The sequence below is a fragment of the Aquarana catesbeiana genome, linkage group LG03 (assembly GCF_042186555.1).
Source record: "Aquarana catesbeiana isolate 2022-GZ linkage group LG03, ASM4218655v1, whole genome shotgun sequence".
NCBI lineage: Eukaryota > Metazoa > Chordata > Amphibia > Anura > Ranidae > Aquarana > Aquarana catesbeiana.
The window spans coordinates 700,873,285-700,891,532 of NC_133326.1; the positions used below are offsets into that span (position 1 = coordinate 700,873,285).

At 45.8% G+C, this 18,248-nt stretch overlaps 1 protein-coding gene across 1 annotated transcript in view; it reads right to left on the bottom strand.

The window, feature by feature from the left end:
* The window catches only part of CAMTA2 (calmodulin binding transcription activator 2), a gene marked incomplete in the record, with an annotated part of 128,712 nt that overhangs the window by 87,295 nt on the left and 23,169 nt on the right, over positions 1 to 18,248 (bottom strand). The window contains 5 exon segments of the mRNA XM_073623058.1: positions 5,624 to 5,758; positions 7,881 to 8,007; positions 8,802 to 10,078; positions 12,366 to 12,506; positions 13,927 to 14,080. Of these exon segments, the coding sequence (XP_073479159.1) occupies positions 5,624 to 5,758; positions 7,881 to 8,007; positions 8,802 to 10,078; positions 12,366 to 12,506; positions 13,927 to 14,080 (1,834 nt within the window).

Below are 18,248 nucleotides of genomic sequence, written 5' to 3' on the forward strand. Positions count from 1 at the left end.
AAAAGTATGTGGACACCAGACCACCCATCACACCTACCTACATGGCCAAAAGTATGTGGACACCAGACCACCCATCACACCTACCTACATGGCCAAAAGTATGTGGACACCAGACCACCCATCACACCTACCTACATGGCCAAAAGTATGTGGACACCAGACCATCACACCTACCTACATGGCCAAAAGTATGTGGACACCAGACCATCACACCTACCTACATGGCCAAAAGTATGTGGACACCAGACCATCACACCTACCTACATGGCCAAAAGTATGTGGACACCAGACCATCACACCTACCTACATGGCCAAAAGTATGTGGACAATTGACCATCACATCTACCTATATGACCAAAAGTATGTGGACACCTGACCATCACACCTACCTATATGGTCCCCTGACCATTACACCTACTATATGGTAGGGCTGCACTATTAAATTGGTGAAAAAAAAAAAAATTACGATCTCAAGTCAACCCCCCCCTCACGATTTCTATGCAGTATTTACATGATTCATTCATGTAACCAGTGTAGAGACGTTCTCTACTCACAAGAGCTGTCAAAAAAAAAAAAAAAAGCCAGCCAAGTTTATCACAACTTTGTCAGTGCTTAGAGATAACTATAAACAAAAAAGTGTCTTCTAGTTCTTTTTTAGGCCCCCTCCACACATACAGACCGTTCGTCCATTTTTCATTCAATCCATTGACGGATGAAAAGCGGACATGGAAAAATGGACGACAATGGATGATTTTTTGTTAAGAAAAATTTTTACAAATTGTACTTTAAGTATTTTTTTTTACAATTCTTCCTTTTTGATTAACCCTGTTTGGGGGGCTTTGGTGAGATATCAAGGGTCTAATCTGACCCCTGACATCTCCCCTTTGAGACAGGGAAAGGGACTGAGGACAGAAATTCAGCAACCTCAGCTGATGGACAGTAGATAGCGGCTCCTCTCCATTCATAAACTGAAGCAGAGTCAACAAAATTTATGATGCTCAGTTATGAATGGACAGTCACTGATCACTGACCCTGTTCATTCAGAAAAGGAAGAAGCCAGTAAATGACAGATTTACCGGCTTCTTCCTCCGTTCTCTATCCTGACAGATCTGGGGCAGGGGAAAAAAAAAAAAAAAAAAAAATCGGAGAAGGAAAGAGGTGCCAGAGGAGCATGAAGGGGGATGTGGAGGAGGAAGCGGAGGGGGACAGTTAGGGGTGATAAGTACAAGCATCGATCTCTCTGCATAGATTTTCAATAAAGCAGCTGAAAGCCAAGGAAGAGAAGGAGATCGGTGCTTGTAACTGCCCCACCGATCAGCCCTGACTTCCCAGGTATCGGATTATGCTTGGTATCGGCACCAGTATCGGTGTAACCTTACCTAGAACCTCCAAACATTTATATATATATATATATATATATATATATATATATATATATATATATATATATTATATATATATATATATATATATATATATTTTTTTTTTTTTAGCAGAGACCCTAGAGAATAGCGGTTGTTGCAATATTTTATGTCACACTGTATTTGCTCAGCGGTCTTTCAAAACACAATTTTTTGGGGAGAAAATACACTTCAATGAATTTTAAAAAGAAAACTAAACAGTACAGTTAGCTCAATTGTTTTATATAATGTAAAAGATGTTACGCCGTGAGAATCATGATGTTTATTCTAAGCAAAAAAAAAAAAAAAAAAATTGTGATTCTCATTTTAGGCAGAATCGTGCAGCTCTACTATATGGCCAAATGTATGTGAACACCTGACCATCACACTTAGCTTACAATCTTGTAAGGTGTAGCCAGAAGGGCTGCAGCATAACACATACCACTCAGAGGACACTTCATTAGTTACACAAATAACCAAACAGCAAATCATAAGGCTCATACATAATCATGTATATACATAAAGCATGGTCAAACGGATTTGTTACTCAACTAAGCATTATAGCGAAACTAAAAGTAAAAATATAAAAAAAATAAAAAAAAAATTGCACACAGGCAGGGTTTTTACTGCAAGAAAAAATATGTAAGCACGCAATGTCACTTCTGCAATAAAAATACACTTATCTGCCTGTTGGCAATCCCCTGTAGAATGCACACTGAGCTGGACATGTTTAGCTCAGTTTACATTCTAGCACACCGCCTGTGCACGGGGATGACTGCACTCCTGAGCATGTGCATAACTGACATAATCCCAGGCTGGCCAATCAAAGATGGCCGATGACTGGCACCCAGAAGAAGGTGTCGGTGTTCTATCGACATGTACCCTCCGTTGAAATGTTCCCGCGCATGTGCAGGACGGAGCCGCACTCCAGCAGATTTGGTGATCAGCTGAAGTGACGTGACCATGGCGCATGCGCACATCAGGGGAGGCATTTTTCGACAGCAGAGAGAATGTCACAGATACTATTAAAAGCTAATCACAGAGTGGAGGGACACCGTAGTTCTCATATTGTGCCTCACTGTTGCGGGGGCGGGGTTTCAGTCTGCTCAAGGTCCCCTTTTGTCAGTGTTGCACGGCGGCTTTAGTGTCTCGATCAGCGCCTGTTGCCTGTGTCTAAGGGCGGGTTGCAACACAGACAAAACCTGCCCTTCAACACAGCCACAAGCCGCCCTGCAACAGTGAGGGATAACACGTAACAACTACGGAGTCCCCCTCCGCTCTGTGAATAGCTTTCAATAGTGTCCGTGAAATTTCCTCTCCCGCCGAAAAATGCCTCCTCTGATGCGCCATGGTAACGTCACTCCAGCTGATCGGAAATCAGCTGGAGTTCGGCTCCATCCTGCACATATCGATAGAACCCCAGCAAGGGACTTGGCAGACGTTGAACTGTTGGAGCTAAGTATTTTTAGTTCCAACCCAAATTGGATAAGATGGCAGCAGATTTGACTGGAAAGACTTTCCAGATCACCCAGAATCTACTGAGCTTCTGGGGTTATTCACACAGAACTGTCTTTAGAATTCACAGAAAATGGCGCTTAAAAAAAAAAAAAAAAAATCAGGAAAATGAGGGTACAGATCTGGGTCTTCGCTTTCTGTAACAATATGCTGATGACGAAGGACCAGAATTTGGCATTAACAGTATAAATCCATGGATCCACGCTGCCCTATGTCATTGGTTGAGGCTGCTGGTAGTGGAATTAAAGTTCAGGCAGGAAAAAGAAGACAATGGGGCTCCAGCCAACAGCTGCATACAAATGCAGGACCAGTAGCCATACATTGGAAGTAAGGACTCCAAAGGCCTGTCCACTACCCCAAGTGTCCAACTGACGAGTTTTTCCTCTACCCTCTTAACAAGCATTTAACCCTTGTTGTGCTGGGGGGGGGGGCAGGTCTCTTAATATTGCCACAATCAACACGGCAGCGTGGGCCCGAGAGGCGGCAGAATACAAGAGGATCTCAGTGAGACCATGCTGGATCCTCTGGGTGGGTGGATATCAGAAATGTACCACCCAGACCACCTGGAAAAAAAAATAGAAAAAAAAAAAGAAAAAGGGGGGCCAAAAAAGTAATGGAGGGGAAATCTTCCAATGGGGACACTAGTTCCTGTGAGCTGGGAGTCCCCAAGGAATTCCCTTAATTTGCAGGGATTTCCTCTCACTTCCCATTTGCCTATTGAACAGGAAGGGAAGGCAAATTTCCACAATGGGACACAGATGGTGGATAAAAATCTTAGGTTGGTTATAACCTGCCCTTACCCTATCCAAAATGAAAAAAAAAAAAAAAAAAAAAAAGAAGAAGTTTTGCCTATAATTTATTACAGGTACTTACACAGCGCCGTCATTTTACACAGCGCTTTAGACATATATTTTACATTAACATCAATGCCTGTCCTCAAGGAGCTTACAATCTAAGGCAAGGGTAGGCAACATGGGGCCCTCCAGCTGTTGCAGAACTACAAGTCCCATCATGCCTCTGGGAGTAATTGTAACTGCCAGCCTTGCAATGCCTCATGGGAAATGTAGTTCCACAAACAGCTGGAGGGCCCCAGGTTGCCCACCTCTGATCTAAGGTTCCTAATTCACATTCACAGATACTAGGGTCAATTTAGACAGAAGCCAATTAACCTCTCAGCATGTCTTTGGAATGTTGGAGGAAACAGAAGTACCCGGAGGGAACCCACGTAAGCACAGGGAGAATATGCAAACTCCAGGCAGGTAGTGCCGTGGGTGGGATTCAAAACAGACAACCCCATTAGAGATGCACTGAAATTTCGGCATCTGAAAATTGTGTTTTTGGCTATTTGCCGATAGAGAAAACAGGCGCTGAGAATGGTGCCGAAAATGCAACAGATTTTACCACGGTGCGTTTTTCATATATCACGAGACTAAAAAACGGCATCAAAAACATAACACTGGTGCGAATTGATGCGTTTTCAATGCATTTGAAAAGGGGGAAGAGCATTTTGAGCGTTTTTTAACTGACCAAAAATGAAGCAAGCAAGGTTTTTAATGGACCAGCGTGAAGACATAGAATTTAAAATGGATGCTTTTTCTTTTTTAGCTTTTTTAAAAGGTGCCGGTAATGGCGGACAATATATATATATATATATATATATATATATATATATATATATATATATATATATATATATATATATACACACATACATACACACACACAATTCTGGCTTTTGTCATGACAGAGATCACCGCTATATCCTCTGTCATCGGGAGCAGTGATCGCTGTCATGTGACTAGTAGCCCCCCCCCCCCAGTTAGAATCACTCCCTAGGACACACTTAACCCCTTCATCGCCCCCTAGTGGTTAACCCCTTCACTGCCAGTGTCATTTACACAGTAATCAATGCATTTTTATAGCACTGATCGCTGTATAATTGTCAATGGTCCCAAAATAGTGTCAAAAATGTCAGATGTGTCCGCAATAATGTCGCAGGCCCGACAAAAATCGCAGATCACCACAATTACTAATTAAAAAAAAAAATAAGAATAAAAATGCCATAAAAAAACGATCCCCTCTTTTGTAGACGCTATAACTTTTGCGCAAACCAATCAATATACGCTTATTGCGATTTTTTACCAAAAATATGTAGAATACATATCGGCCTAAACTGAAGAAAAAAATTGTTTTTTTATATATTTTGGGGGAATATTTAATATAGTAAAAAGTAAAAATAATTGCTTTTTTTCAAAATTGTCACTCTTTTTTTGTTTATAGCGCAAAAAATAAAAAAACGCAGAGGTGATCAAATACCACCAAAAGGAAGCTCTATTTGTGGGAAAAAAAGGACGTAGATTTTGTTTGGGTGCAACGTTGCACAACGCAATTGTCAGTTAAAGCGACGCAGTGCCGAATCGCAAAAAGTGCTCTGATCAGGAAGGGGGTAAAATCTTCCGGGCTGAAGCTGTTAAACTGTCATTTTCAGTTAAGTGCATCCTAAATTTTGTGTTTCGGCACCAAAATTTCCATTCGGTGCACCTGTAGACCCCTACTGCTACATGGTGGAAGTGCTAACCACTGTTAACACCAGCAAAGCATCTAACTGAATCCACAACACAAATAATTCAAGCTGCAAATGGGGTCCTTTCAGCTACTAATTGAGTAGGCACATAGTACATATATCAGTGCAGTGTATGGTTACTCACCGTCCAGGGACAGCCAGTCCAGCTGGGTGCTGGGCAGAGACAGGAAGTTACGAGCACGATACTCAAAGATGACGGAGTGCGAGATGACCTGCTGGTGCTGGATGACCTGCAGGGTGACCAGGCCGGCTTCATGAGCTGCAGTCAGAGATGACAAAACATGGGAATAGCATTAGTATCCTTAGATCAATAGAACGTATTTATAATGTACAGGACTGTACGGTAATGAAGTGTTAAACAGAACTAGGTTGTAGACTGTAACTTAAACAGGGTACATGCTAGTTAAAACACGGTTTCAAAAAAATTGCTAGGAAGCAGAGCTTTCTAGCAGGGAAAAAAAAAAAAAACCACACTTCTCTCTAGCAATTTCTCATTATGCGTGCGCTGCGCATGTACAGTGGTGCAATGTAAACTCCCGGCCCACTCCTGGCAACTGAAGTAAAAAGAATGGAGCTGGGTGCAAGGACAGTGTGTGTGTGTACAGGATCCACTCAATGGCCAAAAAGAAATGACGCTGAACCCTAAAAAATCTCAGAGATGGCGGCAGACACAGCAAGGGAGCGGAGACAGCCAATGTGGACCCATCATTGTTGGGAGGAGGCCACAAAATCTTAAAGGGGCTTGGCCGAGGCTCCCACAAGGAGGGGGCTAGGCCGAGGCTAAGCGCACAGTGAGGGTTAGGCATAGGTGTACAAGGAGTGTTTGGGTTGAGGTTACATGGAGAATTAGTATAAAGGCTGCGTTTACAGGGAGGGTTAATATTGGGGCTAGGTTTACAAGGATGGGGAAGGCGGAGGGTAAAGAAAGGGCTATATGGAAGGTTAAATCTATGTTTACAGTGAGGGCAAGAGTTGGAGTTACCTTGAAAACTACCAGAGCTTGGCTCTCAGCATGGAAAACCCACAACGAGAAGATTTCTGGGAGTCAAAGCCCATTTGATGTATGGAAGCGATCACTCCCTAGGGTAGCCTTAAACAGCCCCATTCTTGGGGTTAGGCCGTTCAAACCTACTTGTTCTTCCTATAGCCCTACATAGGGGAACTAGACTTGTCCTTTTTCTGATCCTAAAAAGAAACCTGTTATGTGTAAATAATAAATGCTTGGCTGCATCTGTGTTTACCACTCCTCTGAAAACGCAATCTGCAATGACTTGCTACTAAGAAAAGCTGCGGCTCTGTGTAAAAAAGTATCTGCCTGTGTTTCATCAGATTAGGCGACCCGTCAGAATGTGTAATGGAAGTGACATTCCATAGGTGCCATCTTGCTACACCCCGCACTCCTCCATAGTAAGGATACATTGAGAAGGGGGCAAGCGGACATCTTATTACACCCACCGGAGTTTTTCATTTTACACTTTTTTTTTTAACAGTAAACTGAGTTTATATCGTAAAATACAGTACTTAGAACTCCGTCTTACAGTTTAGATGTTGAATTTTAAAAGCTGCGGCAAGCATGCAGATCTCACAGGTTTGCCAATCGGACAGAAGTTGGCTGCTTTTAAAATTCAACATGTAAACATGGTGGGTGTAACAAGATGCCCGCTTGCCCCCTTCTTAGTGTATGGGTGCGGGGTGTAGCAAGATGGCGGCGACAAAACTTCTGTTACACATTCTGACGGGTCGCCTAATCTGACGAAACACCTGCACCCTGTATGTGTACAACCTCTGACATTGAGACGAAGTCCTAGCTCTGAATGATATATTATTATAAATTAACAGGCAGGGCCGATTGTTCCGTCTTAATAGTGGCAGATCACTCAGCACTGCAGCTCTGTGTGTCTATCTGTGGCTGCTTTTACACATATGTAGCCCTGGCAGATGGATCACACAGTACCATGTGATCTTTCTCTCTTATAAATGAACGCTCAGCGATCTCAGGCCAGTGCCACATATGACACAGCCCTGGAGCACTAATCTGTCCTCTACACAACACTGCGGCGCTGTGTGATCCATCAGCCGAGGCTGCATATTCACCAGTAGCTGCAGATGAACACACAGACCCGCGGGCTGTGTGGTCCTAATAGCAGCACTGGTCTCAAGCCAGAGACTAACGATGTCCATCACAAATCTAACTCCTTTTTAACAGCATGATCAGACAGTAGGGGACCAACTGTCCAACCACGCTGCTTTGGAACCGAACAAGTGCTATGAATGTGACCAAGTGCTGTTATGAACTTGGTCTCGTTGGGAAATAAGATTTTAAATATTTTTTAATTAAACTACTTCTTTATTGCATATAATTACACAGAGCAGATTCTCACCTGGACAGTAGCAGCGCAGGACTCCTGACTGGATAAGAGATGCAGGGACAGTCACATGATCAAACACACAGGAATAGGAGTCCGAGTCCTCCACCCATGGCCCTGTTATGAGAATCTTGACACCACCCTGGTTGGGAACAAAGAGGAGAGTGAGACCATAGTGGGTGCAAGAGGCAGAAAGATTGAGGGAGGAGAGTGGAAACTACAAGCACCTTTATATAGAATGTACCTATGTTGTGAAGCAGAAGCTCTGGATGGACAGTTGGATAAATGGTTCTATATTTAGGATGTATCAGGTCTACAAACCAGAGGCTCCGGATGGACAGTTGGATAAGTGGCTCTATATTTAGGATGTATCAGGTCTACAAACCAGAGGCTCCGGATGGACAGTTGGATAAGTGGCTCTATATTTAGGATGTATCAGGTCTACAAACCAGAGGCTCTGGATGGACAGTTGGATAAATGGTTCTATATTTATTAAGTATCTGGTCTATAAAACCAGAGGTTCTGGATGGACAGTTGGATAAGTGGCTCTATATTTAGGATGTATCTGGTCTATAAATCAGAGGTTCTGGATGAACAGTTGGATAAATGGCTCTATATTTAGGATGTATCTGGTCTATAAACCAGAGGCTCTGGATGAACAGTTGGATCAATGGCTCTATATTTAGGATGTATCTGGTCTATAAACCAGAGGCTCTGGATGTACAGGTGCAAAGAATGATTTGCATGGCTTTGACCACCATACCTAATGAATAGGTCCCCTCATAGTCCTTGGCAACAAAAAAGAAGGCAGTGAGCGATCCAATCAAACACAGACCCAAAATGGAAATATCAACCATGGGTAGACCCGGGCCCCTAAAGCAAGCAGCACTCGGCTTTACACAAAAAAAAACGGGACAGTGGACAGAGATGGATTACCTCTGGGTAGGACCACTCTGGTGAAAAGTCAGTGATCCCCACTAGTCCTATGGCTCCATCACCCGCCTCTGGAAATGAATCAGTCACTGCTGTGGTTCCCGTGTTCATGGGCTGCATTGGCTGAGGTGGAGTTTGTTGTTGCACTTGCTGCCCGTAGACAGCCACGACTGGAGAAGAACTGGCCTGAGGGTCACCGAACTGCTCATACCCCCCTGGGGCAGATTCCTCCGTCATCAGGTCAGATATGAGGTCAGGAAATTGACTGTCAAAAGAGATATTGAAGTTTTCGGCAGAGAGCTCCATGTGGACACTGGAAGCGCCAGAGGAAGAGCTCAAGTCATTCTGGATGATAGAGTAAAGGTCATTCATGTGGCTTCCTGGAGCTTCACTATCTTCCTGAGTTTCAACAGAGGACACGACTTCTGCCTGGACGTCATCGCTGGAACTGACCTGCCCTTCCCTTGAATCTTCCATCTCCACCTCTGAACTATGGCTGACGCTTTCCTCCGCCTTGTCACTCTGTTCTTCCATCCTGGTCTTCTCCACAGCGGAATTCTCCTCCTCTACCTTCGCAACTAGGTCCGATTGTGTCAGCTCGCTAGATTCCATAAGACTACTGACTTGGGACCCTGTGACCCTTCCATCGTGCATCTCTGTCTTGAACCCCTCCGTTTTAGCTGCTCCTCCATACGTCTGTCCCTCCTTTGGACTATTAAGGAAGGAGTCTGGGTCGAAAGTTCCAGCGCTGCCCCCAGAAGCTGCCTCCATTGCTACCTCCAGACTATGAGATGAGGAAAGCAGAAGGCCCTCCACAGGTGAGGGCAGAAGGGAAATACCGACTGGTACAGTGGCAGGCTGGGTTCCATTATCAGCTGGCATCAAATGCTGGCTTGGTGTCAATGCCAGGGGCTTTTCGGGGATTCCGGTCATCACTAGCACTGCGCTGATGCCAGGAACACCAGGGGTGGTGGTTATGGTGACCCCAGCTAGTTCTCGGTCAGTGTAGAAGCCATTGGAGAGTGCCAGTGGTGGTGAGGCCTGGGTGGTGTCGGGGAGTTCAGGGAAGGAATGTGAGGAGCTGGGGTCATTCCCCAAAGGCGTCTTGCTACCCTTATTTCCTGGCCTCCGCTCTTTGCCTTGGTCGGGTTCTGCTGAGGATGATGAAATGTTCTGGACCTCTGTGAGAGCAGGGAAGGGACACAGTCGAGGCTCCACCTTCGGAGAGATGATGCGGTGCTTCGTACTGGTGCATTTGTGAGGGACGCCGCCCGCTGACCCTAAGGAAGAACACAAGTGAGAGTTTACTACGTTTTCCACAACTTTCTCTACAAGCTTCCTCTTCAAGGGATACTCAACTGTGGGCAGCACAGAGGCTTAGTAGTTAGCACTTCTTGCCTTCCAGCACTGGAGTTATCAGTTTGAAGCCAGTACACTATCTACATTGAGTTTGTATGCTCTTCCTTTGCTTGCATGGGTTTCCTCCCATACGCTAAGGTCATGCCATTTGGCCCTAATATGTGTGCATGTAAGATAGGGAGCTTAGATTGTAAGCTTCTTGAGTGCAGGCACGGATGGGAATATACTGAATGTAAATTGCTGCGTTAAAAGTGAAATTCCAGTCAAAACAGTATACCTACTCTCTGCCACATTCTAAGCCTGATCTATCTAACCCTGTAAAAGCAAAAATCGCTATACTTACCTATTCTGCAGCCATTCAGCTCCGGTCTCCAGCGGCAGATGCGGTTTGCAGGAGAGAACCGACAAGGGCTGGGAAATGACTGGGAAGTGACGTAACCCATAGAGTTACTATGGGGGTTCAGTTTTCGGCTGTCTATCCTGCACCACCAGCTCATCGTGGGACCGGAGTGGCTACAGAACAGCCAAGCACAGCGATTTTTGCTTTACAGGGCTAGATAGATTAGGCTTAGTGTTAGTTCTGATTGGAATTGCACTTTAATTATTGGCACTTTATAAATGCCGGGAATAGGTAAATAATGAAAAGCACAAACCCCGAAACCCTCCATCTGCGTTTGCATAAGCCTCTTCAGGCTGTGGTTTAGCCACAGTGCTGTTCCAACCACAATCTGTGTGTATACCGCTCCTTCACCGCTCCTGCCCACTGAAATGAATGGGGCAGCACGGCTATACCACCGGCAAAGCACCGCTGCAGCAGTGCTTTGCGGTGGTTTCAACCCTTTCTCAGCCACTAGTGGGGGGAACCACCCCACCGCTAGCGAACGAATACCGCCGCTAAAGCGACAGTCAAGCGGCACTAAAAATAGTGCCGTTTTACCGCCGGTGCCCGCACCGCCCCAGTGTGAAAGGAGCCAAAGAGCAATGGCTGGATACAAAGAATTTGGCAATTTGACAAAGTTACAGTCACAGGCCAGAGGCGCTGACGCCCCAAATCACGCGATAGTCTCAATATAGTACATATGGGCTAGCTACGGAAAGACATGATGGCCTGATAAAGTACATTCATAAGGTGAGGGATGCAGCCTGCATGACCACAGTGCAGAGCCGGACCACCCATGTATACAATATATCAAATGTCTGGGTAACCCAACTGCCAAGTTGGAGTCATCTAGAAAGAACCATATGGTATTAAAAAGTATGAGACAAGAACATGAGAAAAGAAAGACCAGTAGCAGGAAAAAGAGTGGGAATGTATGGTGTATAGGGAGTAGATAGAACCTCACGGCCGGGAAAGTTCTCCCAATTTCCAGAGGTATATATAGAAAGAAAAAAAAAAAAAAAAAAAACTAGTGTTATTTTGTCAACAGAGAGCAATTAAAGTAATTTGAAAGGTCATCAAGGAATCCCAAACTTTCTGGAATTTACCCATGGAGTCACCCAATAAGTCGGCCATTTTTTTTTTTTTCACACATCAGATACCTGGTTACTCAATTCCTAACCTGGAAAATGAGTGTGGCCTCTGTAGTGAATTGCTAAAGGTAAAAGATAATTAGAAACGGTTACCATAATCCAGGAAATAGATTGCCCCCATGTCCTTGTGGCAGCCTGGTTGGGGACCAGGCTCCCAATCCCTTTATTTCTTGATTCCTAACCTATTATCGTCCACATAACACAAACGTGCAGCAGCAAAAGGGTGGGCATTAATGCCCACACACTACCACTGCCCATATGCAGTTTTCATTTAGCTCTGATCGTCCTATGATGCTGCATGACCCCTGACTTTGTCTGGACAGTGCTGATTGGCCCTGTGATGATCACATGCACCCTCCCAAAAAAAAAAAAAACTAGCAATGCACACCAAACTGAGCATGCGCAGAGTGCCTCCTAGGGTGCTGCTCTATCAGGAAATCGATTGGGGACAGTAAAAAGGGTAGGATCAGAGAAGACAGGATTAAACAGCCTTTTTACACAATGTGGAGGATTAACCCCTTAGGGTTCCACAGTGAGTATAACAAGCATGTTTTCCTGCATATACAGACTGATTGTACTGTTGTCGGTTTAGTAACACTTCAAAGAGGTCATCTGCAGGCATGCACACAACTTGTTTTGCCCCCACTTCTGAGGCTGGACGAGATTTCACACACTTACCCAGATTGGTGTTACACAGACAAGTGTGAGTGCGAGGAGGCGGCTTGGCCTGGTGCGTCTCCAGCGTCTGTTGCACAAGCTGTTCTATGGAGAATTCGCTGGTTCCGTTTCCGTTGCTGCAGGACCATTTAATGCCGTGAACTGTGGAGGAGACAGAAAGGTGAACTGGTGACCTCATAGATCAGTGCCATGTGACTCTCCATTGTCAACACAAGCCCCCCACCCCCCCCCCCACCCCACCCCACTCCCCAATGACATAGTCTTAAAGCAGAAGAAAACCCATCCATAAATCAGTTACCTTACCGACACGTGCCAGAAATGTAACACTCCCATTAATTGTACTCTCAACCAAACTGTCAAACCATCCAATGGCTGGTGTCATAACGGATCACATGTGCAGCATCATGGCAGTTGATGATGCCCACCGTCGTTAAACGTCACCTGTTTGAAGAGGGATAGCATTATGGCAGCAGCTACCTGCCATAACCTCGGTATCCTCTTCTTCAGTGAGTGGTCCGGTGCAAGATAAAAGTGGTCTCTGCAGCAGATTCGCAGCGAGATCACTTTTAAATCGGCGGCAGGAGAGGGGCCCCCCCGCCCGATCCGGTGCACTCCGCCGCTTACCGGAGCCGTCAGCAGCAGCGGAGGCAATCTGATCCTTCCTGTGGCCTGACATGGAGCTGAGTGAGGGGAAGATGGCCCCCATCCGTCTCCATATAAATGCTGGGTGGAAGCGACGTCAAAACGTCACCTCCCCCCATAGCTCTTAAAAGGGCCTTTTTTTTTTTCCCCATTTCATTTTTTTTTTTTTTTTAAAATGACATTTTTTTTTTTATTGCATTTTAGTGTAAATATGAGATCTGAGGTCTTTTTGACCCCCAGATCTCATATTTAAGAGGTCCTGTCATGCTTTTTTTCTATTACAAGGGATGTTTACATTCCCTGTAATAGGAATAAAAGTGACACCATTTTTTTTATTTTTAAAAACAGTGAAAAAATAAAAAAAAGGAAAAATAAATAAATACGAATAAAAAAAAAAAAAAAAAAAAAAAAAAAAAATTTTTTTTAAACGCGCCCCGTCCCGACGAGCTCACGCGCAGAAGCGAACACATATGAAAACAATGTTCAAACCACACATGTGAGGTATCGCTGCGATCGGTAGAGCAAGAGCAATAATTCTAGCCCTAGACCTCCACTGTAACTCAAAACATGCAACCAGTAGAATTTTTTAAATGTCGCCTATGGAGATTTTTATGGGTCAAAATTTGTCGCCATTCCACGAGCAGCTGAATGACGCGGAGGGGTGGGTGGAGCCCTGCTGTTTTCAAAAAGTAACAGCAGGTGCAGGGAGAAGATCCCCAGCCCACTGTCCAGGGATGGGGGATATCAGGGGGGAAAGAAGGGGCAGGAGCTGGAACATGTTACACACTAAATATGGGTGGAACATGTAGCATGTTCCAAAGCAGAACTTATCCTCGAATACAACTCTACATTAGCATCTGATTATTATGATCAGCAGAATGGCCCCCTGAACCCCGCCCCGGGGGCTCTTAGTGCTTACACATGGGTTTGAGCTGACTGATCAATTCCTCTTTGCTCCATTTCATCCATTCTTTGCGGTCACTGCTGGTGGAGCAGAGAATCGGCCCGCAGATCTTCCCGCAGTCCTCGATGGCTGGGACATTGAGATAGTGGACCAGGACAATGTCGGGGTTCTGAAAAAGAGAGACAAGCATCGCGTGTTACAGCAGCGGGAGAGAGGCGAGTGAATGCAATGGAATGACAATCATTTGGCAACGGAAGGAAGTGGAAAATGAAAGATCTATATAAGCTGACTGCCAAAACATAACCTTCTAATTCTTGCAGCAACACAAAACTCGCCTGTGATTTCTCTACCCACCAATCATACACATAGCGATTTGTAACCGATATAGGTTTATGTCATTGCAAACAAGTGATTAAAGGTGATCTCTGGACTATTACTTATCCCCCATCCCACACACAACCAATCCCTTCACCCCCCCCCCCCCCCCCCGCCACATTGAAATACCTTTTGACTCACCTAAAGTACAGTGAGGGGGAAAAAAAGTATTTGATCCCCTGCTGATTTTGTACGTTTGCCCACTGACAAAGAAATAATCAGTCTATAATTTTAATAGTCGATTTTAACAGTGAGAGACAGAACAAAAATATCCAGAAAAACACATTTCAAAAAAGTTATAAATTGATTTACATTTTAATGAGTGCAATGTGTATTCGATCCCCTATTAATCAGCAAGATTTCTGGCTCCCAGGTGTCTTCTATACAGGTAACGAGCTGAGATTAGTAGTACTCTTAAAGGGAGTGCTCCTAATCTCAGCTTGTTACCTGTATCAAAAAAAAAAAAAAAAAAAAAAAGGACACCTCCAATCTCTCCACCATGGCCAAGACCAAAGAGCTGTCCAAGGATGTCAGGGACAAGATTGTAGACCTACACAAGGCTGGAATGGGCTGCAAGACCATCGCCAAGCAGCTTGGTGAGAGGGTGACAACAGTTGGTACGATTATTCAGAAATGGAAGAAACACAAAATCACTGTCAATCTCCCTCGGTCTGGGGCTCCATGCAAGATCTCACCTCGTGGAGTTTCAATGATCATGGGAACGGTGAGGAATCAGCCCAGAACTACACAGGAGAATCTTGTCAATGATCTCAAGGCAGCTGGGACCATAGTCACCAAGAAAACAATTGGTAACACTACGCCATGAAGGACTGAAATCCTGCAGCACCTGCAAGGTCCTCCTGCTCAAGAAAGCACATGTACAGTCCCGCCTGAAGTTTGCTAATAAACATATGAACGATTCAGAGGAGAACTGGGTGAAAGTGTTGTGGTCAAAGGAGACCAAAAATCGAGCTCTTTGGCATGAACTCAACTTGTCGTGTTTGGAGGAGGAGGAATGCTGCCTATGACCCCAAGAACACCATCGTCAAACATAGAGGTGGAAACATTATGCTTGGGGGGGGGGGGGGGGGGTTCTGCTAAGGGGACAGGACAACTTTACCGCATCAAAGGGACGATTATACGGGGCCATGTACAGTAAAATCTTGGGCGAGAACCTCCTTCCCTCAGCCAGGGAATTGAAAATGGGTCGCGGATGTGTATTCCAGCATGACAATGACCCAAAACACACAGCCAAGGCAACAAAGGAGTGGCTCCAGAAGAAGCACATTAAGGTCCTGGAGTGGCCTAGCCAGTCTCCAGACCTTATTCCCTTAGAAAAATGTGTGGAGGGAGCTGAAGGTTCGAGTTACCAAACATCAGCCTCGAAACCTTACCGACTTGGAGAGGATCTGCAAAGAGGAGAGGGACAAAATCCCTCCTGAGATATGTACAAACCTGGTAGCCAACTACAAGAAACGTCTGACCTCTGTGATTGCTATCAAGGGTTTTGCCACCAAGTACTGAGTCATGTTTTGCGAAGGGGTCAAATAATTATTTTAATCATTAAAATGCAAATCAATTCATAAAACTTTTTAAATGCGTTTTTGTGGATATTTGTGTTATTCTGTTTCTCACTGGTAAAATAAACCAACCATTAAAATTATAGACTGATCATTTGTCAGTGGGCAAACAAACAATATCAGCAGGGGATCAAATACTTTTTCCCCTCACTGTATTAGTCATGTAAAACCACCAGGCCTCAGCCTTCTCTATTTTTCTGCTTACAGGAGGTGGGGTACTTCTTCAGGTGTCCATGTCACTGCCTACGTGATGTTGAGCATACATACTGGCTGCCCAGGGGTGGGGTCCTCTTTTTGACTCCAGAAGAGGCTATTGCCAGTCCCCTCTTCTAGGTTGCAGAAGAGACTATTGCCAGTCCAGCTGAGTCCTCTCCAAGGTTCCAAAAGAGGCTATTGCTTGTCCAGAGGTGTGGCCCTCTTTCAGGTTCAAGAAAAAACTATTGCTGATCCAGCTGAGTCCTCTCTCTGGATCGAGAAGAGGTTATTGCTGATCCAGCGGAGCCCTTTCCCAGAATCCAGAAGAGACCATTGCTGATCCAGCGGAGCCCTCTCTCAGGATCCAGAAGAGACCATTGCTGATCCAGCGGAGCCCTCTCTCAGGATCCAGAAGAGACCATTGCTGATCCAGCAGAGCCCTCTCTCAGGATCCAGAAGAGACCATTGCTGATCCAGCAGAGCCCTCTCTCAGGATCCAGAAGAGACCATTGCTGATCCAGCAGAGCCCTCTCTCAGGATCCAGAAGAGACCATTGCTGATCCAGCAGAGCCCTCTCTCAGGATCCAGAAGAGACCATTGCTGATCCAGCAGAGCCCTCTCTCAGGATCCAGAAGAGACCATTGCTGATCCAGCAGAGCCCTCTCTCAGGATCCAGAAGAGACCATTGCTGATCCAGCAGAGCCCTCTCTCAGGATCCAGAAGAGACCATTGCTGATCCAGCAGAGCCCTCTCTCAGGATCCAGAAGAGACCATTGCTGATCCAGCAGAGCCCTCTCTCAGGATCCAGAAGAGACCATTGCTGATCCAGCAGAGCCCTCTCTCAGGATCCAGAAGAGACCATTGCTGATCCAGCAGAGCCCTCTCTCAGGATCCAGAAGAGACCATTGCTGATCCAGCAGAGCCCTCTCTCAGGATCCAGAAGAGACCATTGCTGATCCAGCAGAGCCCTCTCTCAGGATCCAGAAGAGACCATTGCTGATCCAGCAGAGCCCTCTCTCAGGATCCAGAAGAGACCATTGCTGATCCAGCAGAGCCCTCTCTCAGGATCCAGAAGAGACCATTGCTGATCCAGCAGAGCCCTCTCTCAGGATCCAGAAGAGACCATTGCTGATCCAGCAGAGCCCTCTCTCAGGATCCAGAAGAGACCATTGCTGATCCAGCAGAGCCCTCTCTCAGGATCCAGAAGAGACCATTGCTGATCCAGCAGAGCCCTCTCTCAGGATCCAGAAGAGACCATTGCTGATCCAGCAGAGCCCTCTCTCAGGATCCAGAAGAGACCATTGCTGATCCAGCAGAGCCCTCTCTCAGGATCCAGAAGAGACCATTGCTGATCCAGCAGAGCCCTCTCTCAGGATCCAGAAGAGACCATTGCTGATCCAGCAGAGCCCTCTCTCAGGATCCAGAAGAGACCATTGCTGATCCAGCAGAGCCCTCTCTCAGGATCCAGAAGAGACCATTGCTGATCCAGCAGAGCCCTCTCTCAGGATCCAGAAGAGACCATTGCTGATCCAGCAGAGCCCTCTCTCAGGATCCAGAAGAGACCATTGCTGATCCAGCAGAGCCCTCTCTCAGGATCCAGAAGAGACCATTGCTGATCCAGCAGAGCCCTCTCTCAGGATCCAGAAGAGACCATTGCTGATCCAGCAGAGCCCTCTCTCAGGATCCAGAAGAGACCATTGCTGATCCAGCAGAGCCCTCTCTCAGGATCCAGAAGAGACCATTGCTGATCCAGCAGAGCCCTCTCTCAGGATCCAGAAGAGACCATTGCTGATCCAGCAGAGCCCTCTCTCAGGATCCAGAAGAGACCATTGCTGATCCAGCAGAGCCCTCTCTCAGGATCCAGAAGAGACCATTGCTGATCCAGCAGAGCCCTCTCTCAGGATCCAGAAGAGACCATTGCTGATCCAGCAGAGCCCTCTCTCAGGATCCAGAAGAGACCATTGCTGATCCAGCAGAGCCCTCTCTCAGGATCCAGAAGAGACCATTGCTGATCCAGCAGAGCCCTCTCTCAGGATCCAGAAGAGACCATTGCTGATCCAGCAGAGCCCTCTCTCAGGATCCAGAAGAGACCATTGCTGATCCAGCAGAGCCCTCTCTCAGGATCCAGAAGAGACCATTGCTGATCCAGCAGAGCCCTCTCTCAGGATCCAGAAGAGACCATTGCTG